The sequence below is a fragment of the Hemiscyllium ocellatum genome, chromosome 1 (genome assembly GCF_020745735.1).
Source record: "Hemiscyllium ocellatum isolate sHemOce1 chromosome 1, sHemOce1.pat.X.cur, whole genome shotgun sequence".
Classification (NCBI taxonomy): Eukaryota; Metazoa; Chordata; class Chondrichthyes; order Orectolobiformes; family Hemiscylliidae; genus Hemiscyllium; species Hemiscyllium ocellatum.
In genome coordinates, this window is record NC_083401.1 from 156,285,870 (window position 1) to 156,311,424 (window position 25,555).

The 25,555-nt window shown below is 41.5% G+C and overlaps 1 protein-coding gene and 1 long non-coding RNA gene across 6 annotated transcripts in view; one reads left to right on the top strand and one right to left on the bottom strand.

Annotated features, from left to right (window-relative positions):
• The window catches only part of naf1 (nuclear assembly factor 1 homolog (S. cerevisiae)), a 231,342-nt gene that overhangs the window by 167,174 nt on the left and 38,613 nt on the right, over nucleotides 1-25,555 (bottom strand). For all 5 annotated transcript variants that reach the window (XM_060826986.1, XM_060826978.1, XM_060826970.1 and 2 more), the window contains exon 3: nucleotides 13,541-13,682. In XM_060826986.1, coding sequence (XP_060682969.1) covers nucleotides 13,541-13,682 — 142 coding nt within the window. The remainder of the gene's footprint in view (nucleotides 1-13,540; nucleotides 13,683-25,555) is intronic.
• Nucleotides 1-25,555, top strand: part of LOC132816981 (uncharacterized) — an 81,891-nt gene that overhangs the window by 25,511 nt on the left and 30,825 nt on the right. The window lies entirely within an intron of this gene.

Consider the following 25,555-nt stretch of genomic DNA (forward strand, 5'->3'; position numbering starts at 1 on the left):
TCTGGGCGGAGAGGTCACAGATTTGGAAGGTGCTGTCTAAAGAGACTTGGAGGAGTTGTTGCAGTGCATCCTATAGATGGGGCACATTGATGCCAATGTGCACTAGTAGTGGAGGGACTGAATGTTGAAGGTGACAAATGGAGAGCTAATCAATCAAGTTGCTTTGTCCTGACGGTGCTGAGCTTCTACTGTTTTATTGGAGCTACAGTATTCTGTCCACTTGTGAGTTGTGCTTTCTCAATGGTGGACATGTTTTGGAGAAGTCTAGAAGTTATTCACTGTTTAATTCCAAGTCTCTGACCTGCTCTTGTAACTATCCAAATGGTTGGTTCACTTTAGATTCTGGTCAATGGTAACCACCAGAATGCTAATAATGGGGAACTGAACAATACCATCAAATATCAAGGAATGATAGTTGATTTCTCTCTTGTTGGAGATAATTATTACCAGGTCAATTGTAGTGCACTTGTATAGTACAAAAGTTACTTGCACTTATCAGCCCTAGCCTAAATGTTGTGCGGGTCTTGCTGCTTTTGAACATGGGCTGTTTTTGTTGCCAAATAGTCAAAAATATTCTTGAACATTGTTCATCACTGACTGCACATTCACACCTCTGACATTTTAATGAAGTAAAAGTCATTGATTAAGCAACTGAAGATGGGTGAGCTGAGGATACTACGCTGCAGAAATCGGGTAGGTAATAAATGGGAGAAGGTTTCTTTGCCCATGTTAAAACTGTGGCTTGCTAGACCATTTCAGAGCACATTTAAGATTTAACCACATTGCTACGGATCTGAAGCCACATATTGATCAAACCGGATGAGGATGGCAGATCTTCTGCCCTGAACCAGATGGGATTTCACCCCAGTTGACCGTGGTTAATGATCACCATTAAAGCTAGCTTTTAATTCCAGATTTATTTGCTGAATTCAAATTTCACTCTCTGTCATAATGGAACTGAATCCCCATCCCCACAGCAATAAAAGTGAAATACAACAATAGCTGGAAATTCAAAATACATACAAAGAATGGGAGAAACTCAGCACATTTGTGGAAATAGAAACAGAGTTAATGTTTCAAGTTTGTATGGCTCTTCTTCAGCACGCAGCAACAAGAATCTCTTGATTATTCATCCAGTGACAATTCAACTACACCACTGCATACATTGGTTGTAGAGTTCGTATGATATGCCTATAGTATGCATGTTGCAGTTTCATCAGGTTAGAATCTCTTTATATCTGAGGGATGCTTGGTGCTGCTCTGGATTCAGTCATCTTCGTTCTTTGAACCAAGACTGATCACCAGACTTTTTGATTCACACTGTAAATATGCTGTAGTATTATTTAATTACCTGAGCCTTTTAGTTGCAAATTACAAAAAATTCCAAAATAATAAAAAGTAAAAGAGGTCATCAAAACATATTTCAGGACAGAGACAAGTTTGTGAAATGACATGAAATTTAGCACAAAGTGTGAAGTAATACATTTCAGCAGGAAAAACAAGAAGGGCCAATATAGCTATGTAGTGCAATTTTAATCATGGATCCTGGAACATTACAGACTGGACGGTGTACAGAATACTTTAGGAAGTTTGTGCATATCTAATCAAGAGGGTAGTTTGAAAAGGGGCAGATGAGATTCTTGACTCTACAAACAGAATACAAAACCAAGGAAGTTAGCTAAACCTTTACAATACAGATGGTAAGCCCCACCTAGAGTATTATGACCAAATGTCTAGCCAAAATTTTAATCAGTGCCAAGACCTTTGAGAAGTTACAGTGGAGGTGTATTAGAAGGGAACCAAGGACAAAAGACTTCAATTACAATGAAGTGACAACTGAGTATAGAGTTATTTTTCTGACAGCAGTAAGGCTTGAGATGCAGATTGTGTTCACAATTACACATTGTTTTGACTAAGGAGAAACTGTTTCCAAATAACTAAGATTGAAAGCGATCGCAAACATAATCAAAGGCAACCTAGGAAAACAAAAATCTATAAACTAAGCTGCAATCTGAAATACACTTTGATTTCAAAATTGTGATGACCCCTTGTTCTGGACCATTCAGCCAAAGGAAACAACATCAAAGGTTGCTGAGGGGTAAAGAGCAATGAAGGATATTGAAAACAATTAAGTCCACAAATAAAATAGGAAACTAAATCGAATAGGTCTACATCTGATGTTATACAGCAAACAAAGAATGATCATATAATAATGATTAAAATAAAATGTTTGATGTTAAGAGTAAATAGACATTAATAAACGTGTCCAGCTATTTAAATGTTTACATATCTCTTGTAGTTGAACAGATGTGTTGACAACCATATAATCACATTCTTCCTCCCTTTGTGTCAAGAAAGAATCCAAACCTTTGTAATTTGCAATGAAGTCAATTAATCGAGCAACCTCAAGTTTTAAAAGACAAAAGGTTTTAGATACAGGATTACTCAATTTCTATCACACACATTAAAATACTTGTATTTCAGAAAAGAAAACTATGCAACACGAACATATTGGCCACACTGAATATTGCCCCGTTTGACATTATTTCACTTGAACACTTACTTCTAAAGCTTATTCCAGTTTTACATCATGCCTTGTGCATCATCCTGCTTCAGGGCACAAAATTTGGAGCAAACATACTGAGGCTTGGATTAGACTCCCAATTTATGCAACTCTGAAGCACTTTCCCTTTAGAAGCAACCGGTTTTGTTTGGGCAGGGCAAGAAATACTATTATTGATGGGACTTTTGTAACACATACAGCAGTTTCCTCTTTACTACCATGAACACACAGAGAAAGCAGCAGTTATCATCCTAAGCAGTATTTTCCCAAAGGCAAGATCCAAAATATCTTTGGAGTGGTATCTTGGGGATTTGGAATAACTCCAAATTTGAGAGATTGATTTATTTATTTTAACTTCTTGAGCAACACCACTAGTGCTTAAACTGATTACATAATCTGAAACTGGTATCCTGCACATAAATGTAACACACAAATGTTTGGCTAAGACAACATCAAATATTCAGTGGGTGAATAAGACTGACTGGAATTGATGATTAGGACTATACTAAATCGAATTTAGGAAAGAGATAATGAACTGCGTGAGTTTAACCATTCATTTATGCAGTATTTCTCTCACAATCAGTAATTTATTTCATTATGCAAGGACTCACACCCAGGAATGCACAGTACAATATTTCAACTTGTACACAAATGTATATCATAAAGGTAAAAATGAAAAAATGATAGAGCTTATTTTTTAAAAATTGTTTTCAGACATTGTAAATTAGAAAATCAATCAATGCTACAGCTCTTTGCATTTTTGTAATTTTCTTCCTTCACTATTGAAGGTTGCAGTACTGACAAATAGAGAAGCAGCCAGCAATTTATCATATTTAATCGACTTCTTTCTTAAAGACCAATCCACTCAAAACTTTAAGAATCAATTGTGGGCTACACAGTCAACATCAGCATGTTTCATACTCAGCAGAGATCACATTTTGTAGTTTACTCATCTGCTAATTAAGCTGCTCAAAACATCCTCAAATCAGAAATATAATAAACATTTTAAATAACTCCAACAAAAGATGCTTTTATTCTCAACTTTCTTCCACCAAAACCATCCATGTGGAGGTCACTGTGTTATATTCACTTAGAAGTGCAAAACTTTGAATAATGCTGAAAGTCAAAAATGTTTTGACAAGGATTGATGTTTTGTACTCAGAAGGATAATTCACAACAAAGCCCAAAGTAAAACAGAAACAATGATTGTACTGTATGAGGGGAGAGAGTGCTGACTGGCTGGCAATTGAACCCTGATTAGTGAAGGCTTTGCCACAGAGAATATCCCAATTAATTGTGACTGACAGCTAATTGGTAAGAACATGGAACAGTACAGCACAGTACAAGTCCTTTGGCCCTCCACGTTGTGCCGATGTTTTATCCTACTGCTAAGATCAAACTAATCTACATTCCATTAATTTTATTATCATCCATGTGTCTATCAAAGAGTCGTTTAAATAATGTATCTGGCTCTACCATCACTGCTGGCAGTGCATTCCATGCACCCACTACTGTGTAAAGAGCTGACCTCATATCTCCCTTAAACCTTCCTCCAATTACCTTAAAATTATGCCCCCTCATGATAACCATTTCCGCCCTGGGAAAAAGTCTCTGGCTGTCCACCCTGAATATGCCTCTCATCATCTTGTACACCTCTATCAAGTCACTCCTCATCCTTTTTCACTTTAATGAGAAAAGCCCTAGCTCCCCCAACATTTTTTTTTATAAAACCCTCCTGTCGAGGCAGCATCCTGGTAAATCTCCTCTGCCCTCTCTCTAAAGCTTCTACATCCTTCCTATAATGAGGTGACCAGAACTGAACACAATATTCCAAGTGTGCTCTAACCAGGGCATTGTGGAACTGCAGCATAGCCTCACAGCTCAAACTCAATCCCCCCGCTAATGAAAGCCAACACACCATACACCTTCTTAACAATCTATCAACTCAGGTGGCAACTTTGAGGGATCAATGGACATGGACCCCAAGATCCCCCAGTTCCTCCACAATGCCAAGAATCCTGCCTTTAACCCTGTAATCTGTATTCAAATTTGACCTTCCAAAATGATTCACTTCACACGTTTCCAGGTTGAACTCCACCTGCCACTTCTCAGCCCAGCTCTGCATCCTGTCAATGTCCCAGTGCAACCTACAACAGCCCTCCACATTATGCACAACTTCAACCTTCGTATCTTTGGCAAATTTACTCACCCACCCTTCCGCTTCCACATCCAAGCCTTAATTTTTTTTAAAAACCAGTTGGGTTGAGTCTGACAGGTTTATTTTGCAGGTCAATGCAAAATGTAGCCACAGAAAGGCTGTCATTGATATTTTTGAGTTGAAGCAACATCTGCCAGCATACCTGTTCCTTCTGTCCACACAGAAAGGGACTTTGTCTATTAATATGTCACTTCCAATACATGGAAGCATGCCAGACTGTTGGCAAAGAACAATTCTAAATTGGTCATCAGCATAATTCTTTGCACACTCAGGATGCACATTCAAGGAATTGTTAGGATTAGTCAGCATGATTTCGAGGCAAGAGAAATTGTCTCTCAAATTTGGACAACCAGGATGATTGATAAGGGGAACACAGTAGACATTTATCACTTGGGCTTTAGAAATGCCTTTGACAGGGTTCTGCATGGTAGACTAATTTTTTTTAGATTACTTAGTGTGGAAACAGGCCCTTCGGCCCAACAAGTCCACACCGACCCGCTGAAGCGCAACCCACCCATACCCCTACGTATACCCTTTACCTAACACTACGGGCAATTTAGCACGGCCAATTCACCTGACCCGCACATCTTTGGACTGTGGGAGGAAACCGGAGTACCCAGAGGAAACCCACGCAGACACGGGGAGAACGTGCAAACTCCACACAGTCAGTCGCCTGAGGCGGGAATTGAACCCAAGTCCCTGGCGCTGTGAGGCAGCAGTGCTAACCACTGTGCCACTATGCCGCCCCTAATATGAGCAAAGTCAGACCTCATGGGATTCAGGGTGAGCTTGCCAGCTGGAAACAAAATTGGCTAAATGACAGGAGTCAGAGAGTAACACTGGAGGGTTGTTTCTCAGACTGAAAGGCTACAACCAGTGATGTTCTACAGGGATTGGTGCTGACCCACTTTTGTCGTTTATATAAATGATTTGGATGAGAATATAAAAGTCATAGTTAGTAAGTTTGCGAATGACACCAAAATTGGAGAGGGAGGTTATTTAAGATTTCAAAGAGATTTTGATTAATTAGGTCAATAGGCTAAAGAGTGGCAGATGGTGTTTAATTTAGATCAATGTGAGTTATTGCATTTTGGTAAAACAAACTAAGGCAGATCTTACACAATTAGAAGTAGGGCCTTGGTTGGTGTTGTAGAACAGAGAGATCTAGGGGTTCAGTTACATTATTCTTTGAAGTTTGCGTCACATATAGATAGGGCGGTTAAGGTGATGTTTATCACACTTGACTTCATTGCTCAGTCCATTGAGTATAGAAGTTAGGAAATAATGTTGAGGCTGTACAAACATTGGATACTGTGTCTAGTTCTGGTCACCCTGTTATGGGAAGGATATTATTAAACTGTAGAAGGTTCAGAAGAGATTTACCAGGATGTTGCAAAGTATGGAAGGTTTGGGTTTTATGGAGGGGCTGGAACGTTTTTTTTTCCCCCACTGCAGCATAGAAGGTTGAGGAGTGACATGAAGCCAACCATATTCCTTGCTAAAATGAATAAACCACAGACTGAAATAAGCTAAAATCAAATAGCGATAGCTGCATTATCTGCTCATAGGACAAGAAATGTTATTATGTGCTGGGAAAGCAAGTGAGAGAGTGACTTCCTTTATGATTCCCAGCATTGCTGGGCAGTGCAACTAAAGGTAGCCCTTCTCCTTTCTTGTGCAGTGAGGCAAAACAAGTCTATGCAGGCACAACAGCCATAGCCAACACAAGGGAGGGCGTGCATGTTGATTAAAGCTGATTTCACAACTGAATGTCAGCAACTTAGGCAAGAGGCTCGAAGGAAGAAGCAAACATGACAAAAGATACAAATTCCGATATACTTCTCCTCATGCTAAAATGGAAAATGTTTAGAATGTCTCATCTTGAGGTTGAGAGAGATGATCTCTAACAAATTCTCATGTCTTCCTGCTCCTAGACTTGAGAATTGTAATGAGATATTATGGTAAAAGGCCTGTTTAGGGAATTTGAAGAGGTTATGAGGAAGACATTGGGGAAGAAAATGTTGATTTCCACCAAGAATGATTTAGCAATAAACAGTAGCTGATTGAAAGTCGTGATGTGTTTGCAAAGCGGCTTCATGGCTGCTACTAAAGATCTGGACAAATTCAGAAGTCACACGACAACAGGTTAAAGTCCAACAGGTTTATTTGAAATCTCAAGCTTTTGGAATCCAGCCCTTTCATCAGGTGCACCTGATGAAGGGACTGCACTCCAAAAGCTTGTAAGATTTACAAATAAACGTGTTGGACTATAATCTGTTGTCATATGACTTCTGACTTTGTCCACCCCAGTCCAACATTAGCACCTCCACATCATGACCAAAGATCTGGTCAGTGGTGAGAAACCACACTGGGGGCAGATATAGTGACACTATATCTCTTCCTGAAAGGTCTCCAATTCCCAATATGTAGCATATAGGAAGTGTACAATAGTAAAACAGTCAACTAGGATGAGTTGATCCATTATGCCAACATAGGTTATTTTTAATTCCCAAGCTAAGAATTCAGGAAAGGCTTCACATAGCAGCTATCAATGGTCACCAGCCCCTCCAAAATCTGGAACACTTCAGAACCCTGTGCAAAAAAAAGGGGGTGTCTAAACTGTTGTTCCCACTGCAATCAGTTTTGTCACTATACCCACAATCATCACAGTAAACAGGGATGAGAAATAGCCTCACAAAGAGAGCATGTTCTGCTTCTGACTTCCTACTCCTACTGCACATACGAATCCTGATTCAGTTGAACAGTATTTAAACAAACTAGACAGTTCTTATGGCACAGTATTAGTGCCCCTACCTACAAGCCACAGATCTGGGCTCACACCCACCTGTCCCAGAGGTGTTACAATATGCCCAAATGGTTGATTAAAACATATCTAAACAGACTGGAGGCAACGGCAACCAATCAGACAAGAGGCCTCAAAGTCGCAGCAGTGCTGATCCGACGCCCCAGGCGAACAAGCCAGAGTCTGATATACTCCTGGAGGCTTCCCAGTGAGAAATGACATTGTCTCTGTGATATGATGGTTCTGGGAGACCAGCAATAATGACCATCAGCAATTAATGCCCACGCGCCATGAAAGGCTCACCAGAAATCAAGTCTTTGCTAAAACAGGACATTGTTCACAAACCTCAAAAGATTCAAAATGATTTGAGGGAAATGTTTTAAACTTTGGAAAAATGTATTTAGAAATGATATGAGTCTATGTTTGTATCCAAATTGCTGTGAAGAATTACGTTTTGTCAAAAAGGGTTCTACATGCTCTAAAGCATACACAGTAGCAGTTTGGCAGACATCTACTTTCAACTACATGCCTTTGTTCTAGTTTGCATAAGAAAAGCCAAGTTGCAAACAAGTGATAAAAAGGAAGAAAAAAATGAAAACAAAGTACAACATGTCATAAGATGGTGACTTGGACACCGCCTCTTCTCAAACCAACAGAGTTAATGCTTTTGGCTGACACCTCTAAGACTTTAATATATGTGCTTCATGATCTGCATTCTGGAAAGGTAAATCAGAGCAGGACTAACATAATTAATGCGAAGGTACTGGGGAATGTTGCTGAACAGAGACCTTGGAGTGCAGGTTCATGGCTCCTTGAAAGTGGAGTGACACATAGATAGGATAGTGAATGCAACATTTGATATGCTTTCCTTTATTGGTCAGAGTATTGAGTATAGGAGTTGGGAGGTCATGTTGTGGCTGTACAGGACATTAGTTAGGCCGCTGTTGGAATATTTTGTGTAATTCTGGTCTCCCTCCTATTGGAAGGGTGTTGTGAAACTTGCAAGGGTTCAGGTCTACAAGGATGTTGCCAGGGTTGGAGGGTTTGAGCTAGAGGGAGAGGCTGAACAGGCTGGGACTATTTTCCCTGGAGCATCGGAGGCTGATTGGTGACCTTATAGAGGTTTATGAAATCATGAGGGGCATGGGTAGGATAAAAAGACAAGGTCTTTTGCCAGGTGTGGGGGTGTCCAAAACTAGAAGGATTTAAGGTGAGAGGGGAACATATAAAAAGGTACCTAAGGGCAACTTTTTCACACAGAGGGTGGTGCGTGAATGGAATGAGCTGCCGGAGGATGTGGTGTAGGCTGGTGCAATTACAACATTTAAAAATACATCTGGATGGGTATATGAATAGGAAGGGTTTGGAGGGATATGGGCCAGGTGCTGCCAAATGGGAGTAGATTAGATTAGGATATCTGGTCGGCATGGACGAATTGGACCAAAGGGTCTGTTTCTGTGCTGTATCTCTCTATGACTATGAGATAGCTCAGTGTCTTTCACTACCCTGGTTTCTGTAAATAACTCCAGATGTTTTTAGAGTCTAAATTAGAGTGGTGCTGGAAAAGCACAGCAGATCAGGCAGCATCAGAGGTGCAGGAAAAATCGATATTTCAGGCAAAAGCCCTTCAATCAGCAAAGAAGAAGAGCTTTTGCCTGAAACGTCGATTTTCCGGCTACTCGGATGCTGCTTGACCTGCTGTGCTTTTCCAGCACCACTCTAATCTAGACTCACTTTTGCCTAGTTCAAATGTTATTATCCAGGAGAGTTGGCAGCAGGCCAGGATGAAACACTTCTTGACATCTTTACCACACTTTCTGACCTAGGTACCTCCTGCAGTGTTAATCTTCAAAGTTCTGCTGAAAAATCAAGTATTTTCTGGCTGCTTTTTACACAGATCTCTGTGCCAAGTGTAAGCCACTCCCTCCCACCCTATCCTTGTAACACCATACTTACTGTAGCAAATTCACCTAATCTGCACATTACCAGACACGATGGAGCAATATGGCATGGTCAATCTACTTAAGCTGCACGTCTTTGGATTGAGAGAGGAAACCAGAGCACACGGGAAACCCACTCAGACAGCAGGGGAATGTACACACTGTGAACAGTCTCCTAAGTCTGGAATCAAACCTGCTGTTGTAAGGCAGCAGTGCTTACTACCCTAACATCATGCTGCCATGTTTACCACGGCCATCATTTTTGATCCCACAAAGTGCCCAGGCTACCTTACATTAAAATTTCATGGTTATCTATCATAAAGATTTAAGCAAAAGGTGATGCTATCTGCTTCACCCTGCTACCGTGCAGTAGCAGTACAAATGGCGTTCACGTGAATATGTTGCTGCATCACGCCAACAAGACCTTCTGCCCATCATGCAAATGAGAAATGGGGTATATGAATTTCAGAGCTGGTGATCCTAGATAATATATTCTGTACATCACATCAAACAACACATCCTTTCAGCTCCTCACATTACACAAGATGCATTCTGTACGTAATTGCCCTGCGCTTGCAAAATTCAAAAACTGTCCAACATTGGTTGTTAATCTCCACTTGAACAACATTTGCTGAAAAATTCTAAGCATGCAAAGAATTACTCTGTCAAAGAATCTACAGCTGTCAATCAGGTTTGCAGGGTAGCACATTTCCACATAATGAAAGCTATATTAATAAAAGGGTCCTTCTCTTTACAAACAGAAGGAATAGTTAAACACAGTGTTGCTTCAACTTAAAATAGAGGTTACCCATTGACAGATTAATTTCTCATGGCAATGTTCTAACCAGAAACCAAGCTGCCAAATTTGAAAAAGATCAAAGATTGACAGTTAACTGTCATTTTATTATTAAGTGGTATATTCCTCGAGGCAACATCTCGACCAATCACAGTCCATTGCCAACTAATTAGTACTTTCTCCTAGTGCAAATGTTTTCCCTTTACTTTGGTATTTCTTGCGAACTGTTGGATGAATGCAAATTGAAAAGCTTTGTCAAAATTGGTTATTTCTTCAGCAATCTACCGCATCTTGAAGATACTTAAGATGCCTTTTTTTAAAACTATTTACAGAATTTTTTTTAAGTTTGCAGCCATTGAAGATATATTAACAGTAGAAATCAACATCTACAAATAGAGCTTCGCTTATTTATAGGGCATTTGGCTGAACTGGGTCATAAAAATTATATACAGAGGAACCTCGATTATCTGAGTATCAATTATCCGAATGTCGGATTATCCGAAGAGGATCTCAAGGTCCCAATAGAAGCATGACGTCAAAGAGCTGTGTCAACCCTTAACACGTCTTTTGTTTACAGGTGCAATGATGAAAAACAAACTCGACTCACTGAAATGCTACCAAGGACAGTCCTGGACAGTCTAGGTACCATCTCCAAATGACTGACCATCTGCCTTCTCTCTCACCTGTCCCTCCACACTTTCTCTGGAATTCTACATAGGGGTGTACCCTAAACCCTGTCCACCTTCCCACAGACTCCAACACAGACCTGTACAGGGCAGAGGTGGAACCTGTCAAAAAGTTGTGCGCGCGCGCACGCTATTTGGAGACTTACCCCACAAAGGCAGCAGCAGCAGTTTGCTGTGGGACGGGAACGGACGGGGTTGGGGGCAGGGTGCAGGGTGGGAGAGGATGGGGTTGAGGGCAGCCGGGGGCTGGGTCTCATGTGCAGTGTGGTGCTGCATAGTCTCCTGAACGGGGAGCAGACTTCACAGAAAACTCCGAGCCCCAGAGGAGATCAATTAACCGAACGAAATAGTGCCTGCCCATCTCTCTCAGATAATCAATGATCCTCTGTATATGGTAATGTCCATATCAATAAATCTATAAGCGATAAGCTTTCCCCTGTACCATGTCATGCCATAAGTAAAAGTTTCCAGCAAATTCTTAATTTCTAATCAGAACACAGAAGGATCATACACAAAGTGGCTTGTTTTGCAGCAGAAGAAACATGACTGACAATCTCCACACTGATGTTGCATGATTTCATTTACTGTGACATTTCTAAATCATGTTTGAGTTTTTAAACACATTGAAAACCAAAGTACCATTGCCACCTACGTTTTACGTACTGTCATATCAGCTCTACCATTAGTTCACTTCAATCGTCAACCAACACATTATTATATAGAAATCAAAAGTTAACTTTATTCCAAATCTTAGAGCTGCAATCACAACTAGTGCAAGTTAATTCAAGTATGCAAAGCACTAATGTGCTAATTTGCTCAACTTTCAGCAGAAGATGGGGTTGTGCAAGTAAAATCTAGTAAGCACTTCACCTCAATTGGAATATACATAGAAAGAAAACTTCTTCCACAGAGAGTAAAAAATGAGATCTGCAGATGCTGGAGATCACAGCTGCAAATGTGTTGCTGGTCAAAGCACAGCAGGTTAGGCAGCATCTCAGGAATAGAGAATTCGACGTTTCGAGCATAAGCCCTTCATCAGGAAGGGCTTATGCTCGAAACGTCGAATTCTCTATTCCTGAGATGCTGCCTAACCTGCTGTGCTTTGACCAGCAACACATTTGCAGCTTCTTCCACAGAGAAGAAAATATAAATATACACATCAAACAGTGCTACTTTGCATCGGTTATAACTTGCCTTCTGAAATAAGCAATAGTGAGAACACAGGTGACAAAACAATTTATACCTCAAACATTCAGTAACATTTCCACATCCATCACAGCCAACTCATGACTCAAATCATTGCAGTTGCCCTTAAGATTCAGGACCTAAATCTCAGAATTAACTACCTCAGTCTCAACCTTGAAGAATTCGATAATATTATGGTTGTTCATCCCCAAGGGGTGTCTCAACGACATCACCAATTATTCATCATCGCTTAATATCCAGGCTGAAATGGCCTGTTTTCTAGTTGGTTTCTCAAATGTACCGATTAGGAATACTTCCCAGAAATAGTCCAGGAATCATTCATCCTTGTATCATAGCTAACTAGATTCACCCAATCTATACACAAATTAAAGTCACCATAATTATGGTTGCTTCTTTACCGTAAGCATCTCCAATTTCTTATTTGATGACATTCTAGCCACTACATAGACTATATATCACCCTCAAATTTCTTTGCCTCTGGTATTTCTCAACTGTACCCAAACACATTGAGGAAAGACACTGTTTTTATCTCTTTAACGAGTAATGCAACTCACCACATTTTCTCTTTTGCCTGTCCTTATTAAATAATGAATACCTCGGAATCTTCTGCTCCCATCCCTGGTCACCCTATGGCCATGCCTCCTTAATCCCAAATATATCCTGTGTACATCTATAAGCACAATTAATTCATCCACTTAATTTTGAATGCTCCATGCACCCAGGCACAAAGAGTTAAGATTTGTCTTCTTCATTTTCCTTGCCCCATTCCCATTTTGTTTCTTATCTCTCTCCTCCCACCCCCCCACCCCACCCACTGTGGCCTTGTTTGATTCTGACTTTTGATTCCTATGCCTATTACTTCTCTTGTTCCTTTTCTATCTTTTACTCTGGTCTTTGATTCGCCTTCATCTGACTACTTGCTTAGATTCTCACCCACAGCCAATTTAGTTTAAACCCTCCACAACTATTCTAACACAGAGCATCAGGCCTGGGTATTGCCCAGGTTTAATCCATCCAGTTTATACTGGTCTCACCTGCTCAGGAACCCGTCCCAATTAACAGCATACTCATACAGTCAAGACTGATGCAAATTTGATCTACGCAAAGTACTTAACGACATATATTGCCTGTTAGTTGAGAACACAGGCCAAAGATAGCTCAGCAAGAGAAGAGAATAATTGTTTTGAGCGTATGACTATCAATTACTACCATTGCAAATCCTTTGGAATCTAAGGCAATATAATAATAGGGAGCAACTTGAAATCAAGTTTTTTTTTCTGATCACCACTGACTCCACAAAGTCAATGAAATTCAAAGCCAGGACCCACCTCCATTAGCAGTTCATCCTTTGTTTTGACTGGTTGGGGTTTTCTCTTTCCTCCTACCTCCTGATCATCATCTTCACCCTCTGACAATACAAACACAGACAGTGAAGATGATGATGACGATGTCGATGTAGAATCGGAGTCACTGAAACAAAACACAAATTAATCATATTAAAAAGTAATCAAGTCCTCATGTAATAAAGGCCAATATAGTATTTGTCATAACTCCTCACGCACAGCAGATTTGCTTTCAATGACCAGTGTACACTGACACGGGCTTCCTTTTTATATTCAATATTTTCAAATCTATCACTAATTAGTTAATTATCTGCCCATTCTGCTTGTCCTACCAAAGAGCAGAGTTTCATGTTTATCTTCATTTTCCTGCATCTGCCACATACTTGCAACTTACAAAACAAGTTGAAAGCATGCTGTCAAACAAATTAGGAAATGTTACACATGACTCCCTCATTCAAATCATTGATATACATTGTGAATAGCTGGTACCCAAGCTATAGATTCCCACTAAAGAGATTACTTGGGATTTTTTTTTCCCCAAAACCTTTCCGAAAATCAAAACACACCATATCTAGTGATTCCTCTCATCTATTCTACACATTACATCCAGTAAAGAACTCCAGTAGGTTTATCAGACAATTTCCATTTTACAAACCTATGTTGACTTTGAGTAATACAGATGGCATTTAAATGTCCTGTTATAACATCCTTTGTACTAGATTCCAGCATTTTTACTACTGCTGATGTTAAATCTGTAATTATTCTGTGGAATTTCTGGCTCTCTCCCTCCCTCATCCTATTTTTAAAAAGAAACAGCAGGATGACATTTGCAACTCTCGAATATGAACAAAGAACAAAGAAAATTTACAGCCCAGTAACAGGCCCTTCGGCTCTCCAAGCCTGAGCCGATCCAAATCCACTGTCTAAACCTGTCGCCCAATTCCTAAGCATCTGTATCCCTCTGCTCTCCACCTACTCATGCATCTGTTCAGATGCACCTTAAATGAATCTACCGTGCCTGCCTCTACTACTTCTGCTGGCAACGTGTTCCAAACGTCCATCACCCTCTGTGTGAAATACTTGCCACGTGTATCCCTTAAACTTTCCACCTCTCTCCTTGAAAAGGTGACCTTTCGTTATTGAATCCTTCACCCTGGGAAAAAGCTGGTCTCTATCTACCCTGTCTCTACCCTTCATGATTTTGTAAACCTCAAATCAGGTCCCCTCTTTTTTTCTGGCACTATATGCTGGTACTATTTCAAACGCTAAAAAAATTTGAAAGAGAACAACCAACATATCCAATACTTCCATTTCCTTCACTACCTTGGCATGCTGATTATCATTCCCGGATTTGTCAGCGGTAAGTCCCATTACTTTCCCTAACACTTTTTCTTTACAAATACTAATTTACTTCAATACCTCCTAGCCATGACCCTTGCACCCCTCACACTTCTGGGGGTTGTTTTTGTTAACAGAGCAAAAAGATAGCTGCTAATTGGTGTCATTTCCTTATTCTCCATTGTGTTTCAGACTCTGAGGGCCCTACAATTGGCTTAACCAATGTTTTTTAAAAACGTACTTACAGAAGCATTTTAACATTCCTTGCAAATTTGCTCTCATAGGCTTACTTTCCTCCCGAATCAATCTCTTGTTGCACCTCTGCTAAACACTAAATTGCTTCAAATCCTCGCGCTTGCTACTATTTCTAGCAACTTTACATGAGTCCTCATGTTGTAATACTATCCTTAATTTTGTTTGTTAAACACGATTGGGCTAAGTTGGAAAGAAGATTAAAAGAGCAGCATTTCATTTAACTGGACAGAGAGTTTGCAGAACTCAGATATGGGAGTTTCTGGGGATCCTGGTAAATGACTCACTAAGTTAGCAGGCAGATACAGTAAATCATTAATGAGGAAAACAGGAGTTGGAATTATTGCAACTTCAACATTGACACTGAAGCCCATGAACTTAGCAGCAGACCAAACATGGGCAAGGATTGCCAATAGAGTAACAACCCTAGAGCTGACGAATCAGTTACTTTCCACGTTGAAGGTCACTTGCAGGAGGTACAGGGTGACAATTTGATTGTACTCCAAGTGGAGGACTTCAAAAGTCCACCAAGAATAGCTTGGCTGCACCACAACTGATGTGTTAGGTTATTTCCCAGAGATGCAATTTACACACACCAACTTCTGCGAACAGTTAAAGTTTATTAAAGCCAGTACAAACAAGGTGACCCCTCCCCCCCCCCCTCCCCACCAAGGCCTGCGAGATCGAGTCAAAGAGGTCCCAAACAAAGAAAACACATCCCCTTTATACAGGTCAGTTGAAAATGCTCACAGATACTCTGGCCACTCCCTCACAGTCACTCAAGAAAACTCCCCCTTGGTCCAGGATCTCACCACGTACATCCTCCACCTCCTCTACGACATTCGCTTTCCTGGCTGCCAATGCATTTACACCATGGACACCCAGGCCTTGTACACGTCCATCTGCCATGGCAAAGACCTCCAAGCCCTATGTTTTTTCCTCTTCCACTGATGCAAACTAATACCACTCCACCAACACACTCATTCAATTGGCAGCCCTCATCCTCAACAACTTCTCCTTTGAATCCTCCCACTTCCTTCAGACCAAAGGATTAGCCATGGGTACTTCCATGGTCTCTAGTTTTGCCTGCCTCTTGGATATGTGGAAAAATCCATCTTCCGCAGTGATACTGGCACCATTCCTCATCTTTTCCTCTGCTACATTGATGATCGTATCAGTGCCACCTTGTGCTCCTACAAGGTGGTTGAACAGTTCATCAACTTCACCAACATATTCGACTCTGATCTCAAGTTCACCTACACCATCTCTAACATCTCCCTCCCCTTCCTGGACCTCTTAGTCTCCATCTCCAGCAACTGACTCAACATGGGCATCTATTTCAAACCCGCCGACTCCCACAACTACCTTGACTACACCTCTTGCCACTAAACTCCCATCCCACCCCCCCAACTCTCCTCCCCCCATCTTATGTCAAATCGAACCCTCCAACTCAGCACCACCCTCTTGAACAGTTCTACCTGTCTATCTTCTTTCCCATCTATCCACTCCACCCTCTCCTCCAACCTATCACCATCACCCCCTACCTGTGTCTACCTACTGCCTTCCCAGCTACATTGCCCACACACCCCTCCCGGGCCCCACTCCCACACTCCTAATTATCTCTCAGCCCCCCTTCCCCCTCATCCCACATTTCTGATGAAGGGCTTATGCTGCTGCTTGGATGCTGCCTAACCCGGTGTTCTTCCAGCACCACACTTTTCAACTGTGATCTCCAACATCTGCCAGTCCTCACTTTCTTCTACACGTCCCTTAACAACATTTTGGCAATAGTACTGAAGGAAGTGATCTGGAACGAGCTGCATGCTGAGTCAAGTTGTTCCAGTATAGCCTTTTGCCAAAGGATGATTGCTGTTTCATAAAATAAGTTTTATTTTGAAAACACATTCCCGGGAGGAAGAAAACATTATAAAAAGCCTAATAAAAAAAAAAGTGGCCAGCATTCAAGGAAGAGTGCTCCAAAGAGATGAAACCTTTTTTGAAAAATAAAATCTCTTTCTCTAGCTTAAAGTGAGGGACCCGTTATTTTGAAAGTGACTAGTTCAAGATTCTCCCACAGACAGAACCGTCCATTCCATATAAGCCTTGTCAAGACCCCTCCCAGGATCCTACATGTTTCAATCAAGTTGTTTCATGGTCTTGTAAACTCTAGTGTTTAGAGAGGAGAATACCCTTCCTGGACCTCTACTCATTCCGGCACTCATCGCATAAACTTCTTCGGAGCCACTTCCAATGCACATACTAAGACGACCACACTGTGCACACTTCAAGTACGGCCCACACTTCACTACACCAGTCAGCCTCTGTCTGAAAATGGTCAATGACACTGCCATCATCATTCTCTGCGGAAGAACATTCTACAGATTCTCAACTCTCCAAGGGAAAAAAAAATCCTCATTTCTATTTTAAATGGGAGACTCCCTATTTTTAAACTATGTCCCCCTGGTTCTCGTCTCTCTCACAAGAGGGAAACATGGTTCCTGCATCCACATGTCAAGTCCACTCAGTGCTTTATGTTCCAAACAAGTCACTCATCATTCTTCTAAACTAAGTGCAGTTCTAGTCACCGCTCAATAAGAAGAATATTGTGCAGAGGAGGTTCACTTGGATATTGTCTGAGACTAGCTTTGAGAAGAGGCTGGAAAAGTTTGGGTAGTTTGCTTAAAGCAGAGAAGGCTGACAGGGGACTTGATTGAGGTGTACATTATGAGAAACAGATAATGTGGATAGGGAACATCTGCTCATCCTCAGTGAAAGCTCAATAGCAATACGGCATAAAGTTTAAAAGATGAAAGGCAAGAGATTCAGAGGGGATTTGAGGAAAACAAATTCACCTCGTGGGTAGTGGGAATCTGGCTGGGGCGGGGAACCCATGCAGACACAGGGAAAATGCGCAAACTCCACACAGACAGTCACCTGAGGCGGGAATTGAACCCAGGTCTCTGGCGCTGTGAGGCAGCAGTGCTCACCACTGTGCCACCGTGTCACCCACATGGATTGGTTGGATCAAAGGATCTGCTGCTGTGCTGTATGACTCTATTAGGAGACCTAAACAGCGCACAGAGTACTTAAGGTGCAATCTAACCAAGCTCCTGTACAACTGAAGCGACACGTGCACTCAAATTCTCTTGCAATAAAGGCTAACATTTGCTTAGTCTTCCTAATAGCTTGCTGCACCTGCCCATTAGCTTTCAAGAACTTATTGACAAGAACACCGAAGTCACTTTGTACATCTATTCTTTCCAAAGTATTTAAGAAATACTTTGCACGTGTCTCTCCCACCAGTGGCCAACCTCATTTCTCAACATTACATTCCATCTACCACATTCTTGCCCATTCGTGATGTCTGCCCAAATCCTCCTGAAGTCATTTTACATGTTCCTCACACATCTCACTTTACTAAAGTAGAATCCACAAGCTTGGAAATATTACATTTGGTCCTCATTGACAAATCATGGATATATGAAGCATAACTAGAGATAGGGTAGGGGTCATTAAGGATCAGAGGAGTCATTTGTGCATGGACTTGGAGGAATGTTCAAACTGAATATTTTGTATCCATGTTCACAAGTAAGAGTGGCAATGTGAGTATATAGAAGGACTGTGATATACAGAGAAACCCTCGATTATCCAAACAACACGGGCGGGGAGTATTTTGCTCGGATAATCAAATGCCGGATATCAGTTTAGCAAAGTATCGGGACCTTGTGACCTTGCTGGATAATCGAATGCCAGATAATCGAGGTTCCATTGTAATATAAAGACGGAAAACTACAAACCAATTAGCCTAACCTTTGTTATGGGTAAGATTCTAGAATCCATTGTAGAGGATGAGATTTCTGAATACTTGGAAGTACATGGCAAAATAGGGCAGAGTCAACGTGGTTTCGTCAAGAGAAGGTCATGCCTGACAAATCTGCTAGAATTCTTTGAGGAAGTAATGAGTAGGTTAGACCAAGGAGAGCCAAAGGATGTTATCTACCTGGAATTCAAGAAGGCCTTTGACAAGGTGCTGCACAGGAGGCTACTGAGCAAGAGAAGGGCCCATGGCAAGGTTAGAGGCAAGGTGCCAGCATGGGCAGAAGCTTGGCTGTCTGGTAGAAAGCCAAGTGGGGCTAAAAGAGTCTTTCTCAGGATGGCAGCTGGTGACAAGTGGTGTACCGCAAGGCTCAGTGTTGGGACCACAACTTTTCACTTTATACATTAACGATCCAGATGAAGGAACTGAAGACATTCTGACTACAGTTTGCAGACAATACAAAGATAGGTAGGGGGACAGGTAGCATTGAGGCAGCGGGGAGGCTGCAGAAGAATTTAGACACAGGATAGTGGGCAAAAAAGTGATAGATGGAGTTCAACGTGGGAAAGTGTAAGGTCATGGGCTTTGGTAGGAAGAACAGAGGCATGGACTATTTTCTAAATGGGAAGAAAATTCAGAAGTCTTAAGTGCAAAGAGATTTGGGAGTTCTAGACCAGGACTCACTCAAGGTAAACTTGCAGGTTGAGTCAGTAGTTTGGAAGGCAAATGCAACAATGGCATTTATTTTGAGAAGACTTGAATATAAAAGCAGGGATGTACTTCTTCTCAGTCTCTAAAAGGCTCTGATCAGACCATATTTGGAGTATTGTGCACAGTTTTGAGCCTCATATCTCAGCAAGGATGTACTGGACCTGGTGCATGTTCTGAGGAGGTTCATGAAAATGGTTCCAGGAGTGAAATTTGAGGAACTTGGGTCTATACTCGGACTTGAGAAGGATTGGGGTAGGGGGTTGGGGGGGGGAGGAGGAGAAGAAATCAAATTGAAACTTACCGAATACTGAATGGCCTGGACAGAGTGGTTGTTGGGAAGATGTTTCCATTAGCAGGAGAGACTAGAACCCAAGGACACAGCCTTAGATTAAAGAGAAGACCTTTTAGAACAGAAATGAGGAGAAACTTCTTCGGCCAGAGTGGTGAATCTATGGAATTAACCGCCTCAGAAGGCTATCGAGGCCAGGTCATTGAGTATATTTAAGAATAAGTTCTTGATTGTCAAGGGAATCAAGGGTTGTAGGGAGAAGGCTGGAGAATGGGGATGAGAAACTTATCAGCCATTATTGAATGATGGAGCAGACCTGATGAGCTGAATGGCCTAGCTTCTGCTCCTTTGTCTTACAGTCTTAATTAAGGAGGTTGGCATGGACAAGAGGAGGTTCCAAGTGGTCTAGCATACGTAAAAGCTGATAAATATTGGCAGCTGTGTCATTCCACTCCCCCTCAGTTGAAGCAAAATGCTCAGAGAAACACAGTTTTACCTTCATCTTTATTCCAGGCCCCGAAGGGAGAGAGAACGATCGCCCACGTGCAGACACAAAAGCTTCTCTAGAATAGCAGTTTCTCAATAAACTATATAGCCATTTTACAGGGAGGAGCATCCAGATAAGGCAACATACATATTATTTGGGTGACCGTTACAATCAGTGAGTGTCAACAGTAAAGATTAAACCATCTGCTGATACACAATGAATGTTCTTCACCTTAACTGTCTTCACATAATGAATACTTTTCACCTTGTTAAACTGACCTTACATACTGATTGTTTTGAATATTGTTAAATGGCTCTTCTTAATGAATGCTTTTCCACCTTGTTAACCCGTACCCTTTCCTCCGGCACCCCATTGTTAATTGCAAGTTTTTATCTGATCTGAGTTCTGCTCAGCTGAACCTCTTGTTTCACAAGACTCAGAACTTAACTCTTGCCTACCTGCTTACATCCTCCATAAACACACACACTCTCATTGCCTTCTTTTATCATTTCGTGATAACTAATAGCATTACAAGCTTTCATAAGATTCTGACAGACAGTATTTAAGTTATTGATAGACAACATACAATGATTATAACAACAATTACCAGCTCATTACAGTAAATAGAGTTTGAAGAATCCTCCCACCTGGAAAACAAAATTCACCAGTAAAGTTCTTAAATTCAGTCCTTTGTGAGCAATCCATCCCCTTCAAATCAAGCGGAAAAGGAGCCAGTTCTCCAAAATGTACTTCAGTAAAGTCCAACCTGGAAACAAAATTCAGTCTGTCCCAGCATCACTCTACAGAGAAATCTCAATTCTTGGATAAAGGCAGTTAAATGCTTCACAAAACTGGCAAGACTTCCATCTTTCCGGAGATGCCTCAGATGGAGGACACCAGTGCATCCGAGTGTGCAGCTGCAGGCTAGGCAAACGCAGCACTCCACACTGCAGCTGCTCCCGGTCTGCTATCAATGGTAACAAAGCCAACTGGCTGTTGTGAAGTTAGTTTAATCAGTGAACCTTCATATCCTTTAAATGATTAAAAGACAAGGTAAAGCTCACAGAGTCAGAGATGTACAGCATGAAACAGACCCTTCGGTCCAACCCGTCCATGCCGACCAGATATCCCAACCCAATCTCATCTCACCTGCCAGGGCCCGGCCCATATCTCTCCAAACTCTTCCAATTCACATACCCATCCAAATGCCTCTGAAATGTTGCAAATGTATTAGCCTCCACCACTTCCTCTGGCAGCTCATTCCAAAGATGTACCATCCTCTGCATAAGAAAGCTGCCCCTTTGGTCTCTTTTATACTTTTCCCCTCTCAGCCTAAACCTATGCCCTCTAGTTCTGGACTCCCCCACCCCAGGGAAAAGACTTTGCCTATTTATCCTATCCATGGCCCTCATAATTTTGAAAACCTCTATCAGGTCACACCTCATCCTCCCACGCTCCAGGGAAAACAGCCCCAGCTTGTTCAGTCTCCCCCTATAGCTCAACCCTGGCAACATCCTTGTAAATCTTTTCTGAAACCTTTCAAGTTTCACAACATCTATCCGATAGGAAGGAGATCAGAATTGCACACAATATTCCAACAGTGGAATAACCAATGTCATGTACTGACACAACATGACTTCCCACCTCTCGTACTCAATACCCTGACCAATAAAGGAAAGCATACCAAGCGCCTTCTTCACTATCCTATCTACCTGCGACTCCACTTTCAAGGAGCTATGAACCTGCACTCCAAGGTCTCTTTGTTCAGCAACACTCCCGAGGACCTTACCATTAAGTGTATAAGTCCGGCTAAGATTTGCTTTCCCAAAATGCAGCACTTCACATTTATCTAAATTAAACTCCATCTGCCACTTCTCAGCCCATTCGCCCATCTGGTACAGATCCTATTGTAATCTGAGGTAACCCTCCAATTTTGGTGTCACCTGCAAAATTCCTAACTGCACCCCTTATGTTCGCATCCAAATCATTTATGTAAATGACAAAATGTAGAGAGCCCAGCATCGATCCTTGTGGCACTCCACTGGTCACAGGCCTCCAGTCTGAAAAACAACACTTCACCACCATCCTCTATCTTCTACCTGAGCCAGTTCTGTATCCAAATGGCTAGTTCTCCCTGTATTCCATGAGATCTAACCTTGCTAATCAGTCTCCCATGGGGAACCTTGTCGAATGTCTTACTGAAGTCCATATAGATTCACATCTATTGCTCTGCCCTCATCAATCTTCTTTGTTACTTCTTCAAAACACTCAATCAAGTTTGAGAGACATGATTTCCCACGTTCAAAGCCATGTTGACTATCCCAAATCAGTCCTTACCTTTCCAAATACATGTACATCCTGTCCCTCAGGATTCCCTCCAACAACTTGCCCACCACCAAGGCAGGGTCACCGGTCTATAGTTCTCTGGCTTGTCCTTACTGCCCGTCTTAAACAGTGGCACCACGTTTGCCAACCTCCAGTCTTCTGGCACCTCACATGTGACTATCGATGATACAAATAGCTCAGAAAGACGCCCAGCAATCACTTCTCTAGCTTCCCACAGAGTTCTCAGGTACACCCGATCAGGTCCTGGGGATTTATCCACTTTTAACCGTTTAGAACATCCAGCACTTCCTCCTCTGTAATATGGACATTTTGCTAGATGTCACCATCTATTTCCCTACAGTCTATATCTTCCATATCCTTTTCCACAGTAAATACTGATGCAAAATATTCATTTAGTATCTCCCCCATTTTCTGTGACTCCACACAAAGGCTGATCTTTGAGGGGCCCTATTCTCTCCCTAGTTACCCTTCTGTCCTTAATATATTTGTAAAAACTCTTTCGATTCTCCTTAATTCGATTTGCCAAAGCTATCTCATGTCCCCTTTTTGCCCTCCTGATTTCCCTCTTAAGTATACTCCTACTTCCTTTATACTCTTCTAAGGATTCACTCGATCTATCCTGCCTATACCTAACATATGCTTCCTTCTTTTTCTTAACCAAACCCTCAATTTCTTTAGTCATTCAGCATTTCCCATACCTATCAGCCTTCCCTTTCACTCTGACAGGAATATACTTTCTCTGGATTCTGTTATCTCATTTCTGAAGGCTTCCCATTTTCTAGCCGTCCCTTTACCTATGAACATCTGCCTCCAATCAGCTTTCGAAAGTTCTTGCCTAATACCATCAAAATTGGCCTTTCTCCAATTTAGAACTTCTACTTTTAGATCTGGTCTATCTTTTTCCATCACTGTTTTAAAATGAATAGAATTACAGTCGCTGGCCCCAAAGTGCTCCCCCACTGACGCCTTAGTCACCTGCCTCACCTTATTTCCCAAGAGTAGGTCAAGTTTTGCACCTTCTCTAATAGGTACATCCACATACCGAATCAGAAAATTGTCTTGTACACACTTAACAAATTCCTCTCCATCTAAACCTTTAACACTCTGGCAGCCCCAGTCGATGTTTGGAAAGTTAAAATCCCCTACCATAACTACCCCATCATTCTTACAGATAGCAGAGATTTCCTTACAAGTTTGTTTCTCAATTTCCCTCTGACTATTCGGGGGTCTATTATACAATCCCAATAAGGTGATCATCCCTTTCTTATTTCTCAGTTCCACCCAAATAACGCCCCTGGATGTATTTCTGGGAATATTCTCCCTCAGTACAGCTGTAATGCCATCCCTTATCAAAAATGCCACTCCCCCTCCTCTCTTGCCTCCCTTTCTATCCTCCCTGTAGCATTTGTATCCTGGAACATTAAGCTGCCAGTCCTGCCCATCCCTGAGCCGTGTTTCTGTAATTGTTATGATATCTCCATGTTCCTAACCATGCCCTGAGTTCATCTGCCTTCCCTGTTAGGCTCCTTGCATTGAAATAAATGCAGTTTAATTTATTAGTTCTACCTTGTCCCTGCCTGCCCTGACTGTTTGACTCACTTCTGTTCTCAGCTGTACCCATCTCAGATCGATCTCTTTCCTCACTATCTCCCTGGGACCCACGCCCTCACCTTACTAGTTTCAATCCTCCCAAGCAGTTGTATCAAATTTCCCTGCCAATATATTAATCCACTTCCAATTTAGGTGCAATCCATCCTTCTTGTACAGATCACTTCTACCCCAAAAGAGATTCCAATGATCCAAAAATGTGAATCCTTCACCCGTACACCAGCTCCTCAGCCATGCATTCATCTGCTCTATCCTCCTATTCCTGCCCTCACTAGCTTGGTTTAATGTCCGTAGGAAGGTCACTGACAAAAAAAAAGTGTACCGACCTCTTCCTCACTTTGTTAGTTTTGTCACTTTTCATGCTCATGACTGGGGAGCTGATTGAATCTGTTGAATCAGGCTGTGGAGGGGTGGGCAGTGGTCCAAAGGTGTGCTTTACCTGTGAATGGAGAAATTCTAGAGAGCTGTTAGCTGCATTTCCTCTCTCATTCCTTGCTTGCCAAAGTGGTTATCAATACAAAGACAGTCACACATTTAGCAACACTAAATTGCGTCTGCCTATTTCAACATTCTCAGTCATCTTGAAGTCCGTTACTCTGTTCACTGTTTATGACATTATCAAATTTTATACAATCCATAAACTTCTAAATTGTACTGCCTAAACAATTCAGTCAATTTTCAACAACAAGCAATAGTCCTAAAATCAAACCCTCAGGGGACCCCATTCAGGTTATTCAAACATTTTCCTTTAACAAATTAATACTTGGCTAATGTGAAACGTATCGGGAAAAACATTTCAAAAATCCAGAACAGCAAGAAAACAACAAAATGTTTCCTGTGCTTTAGCAACTGAAGAGGCAGTTTCAGTTCAGATTTAAATCTCAAAGATTCTTGGTAAAGAAGTGCGGAACATTTTAAAATAATTTCTCCAAATGAAACTTCCCAAATAATACAGTCAGAATTACAGTGGCAACTTTGGTAGAGATCAACATTCTTTGAATTTGCAATATGAAGGGGGCAAATGAAGCCTTAACAATAATCAACAGAATTTAAGCATCTCAGCCTCAAGTTCTGATATTCTCCAGAAAATCTTAACAAAACATCAAACACAAAACACACTCTTCTTTTGTGTGTTTACTCTGCATTAAAAAA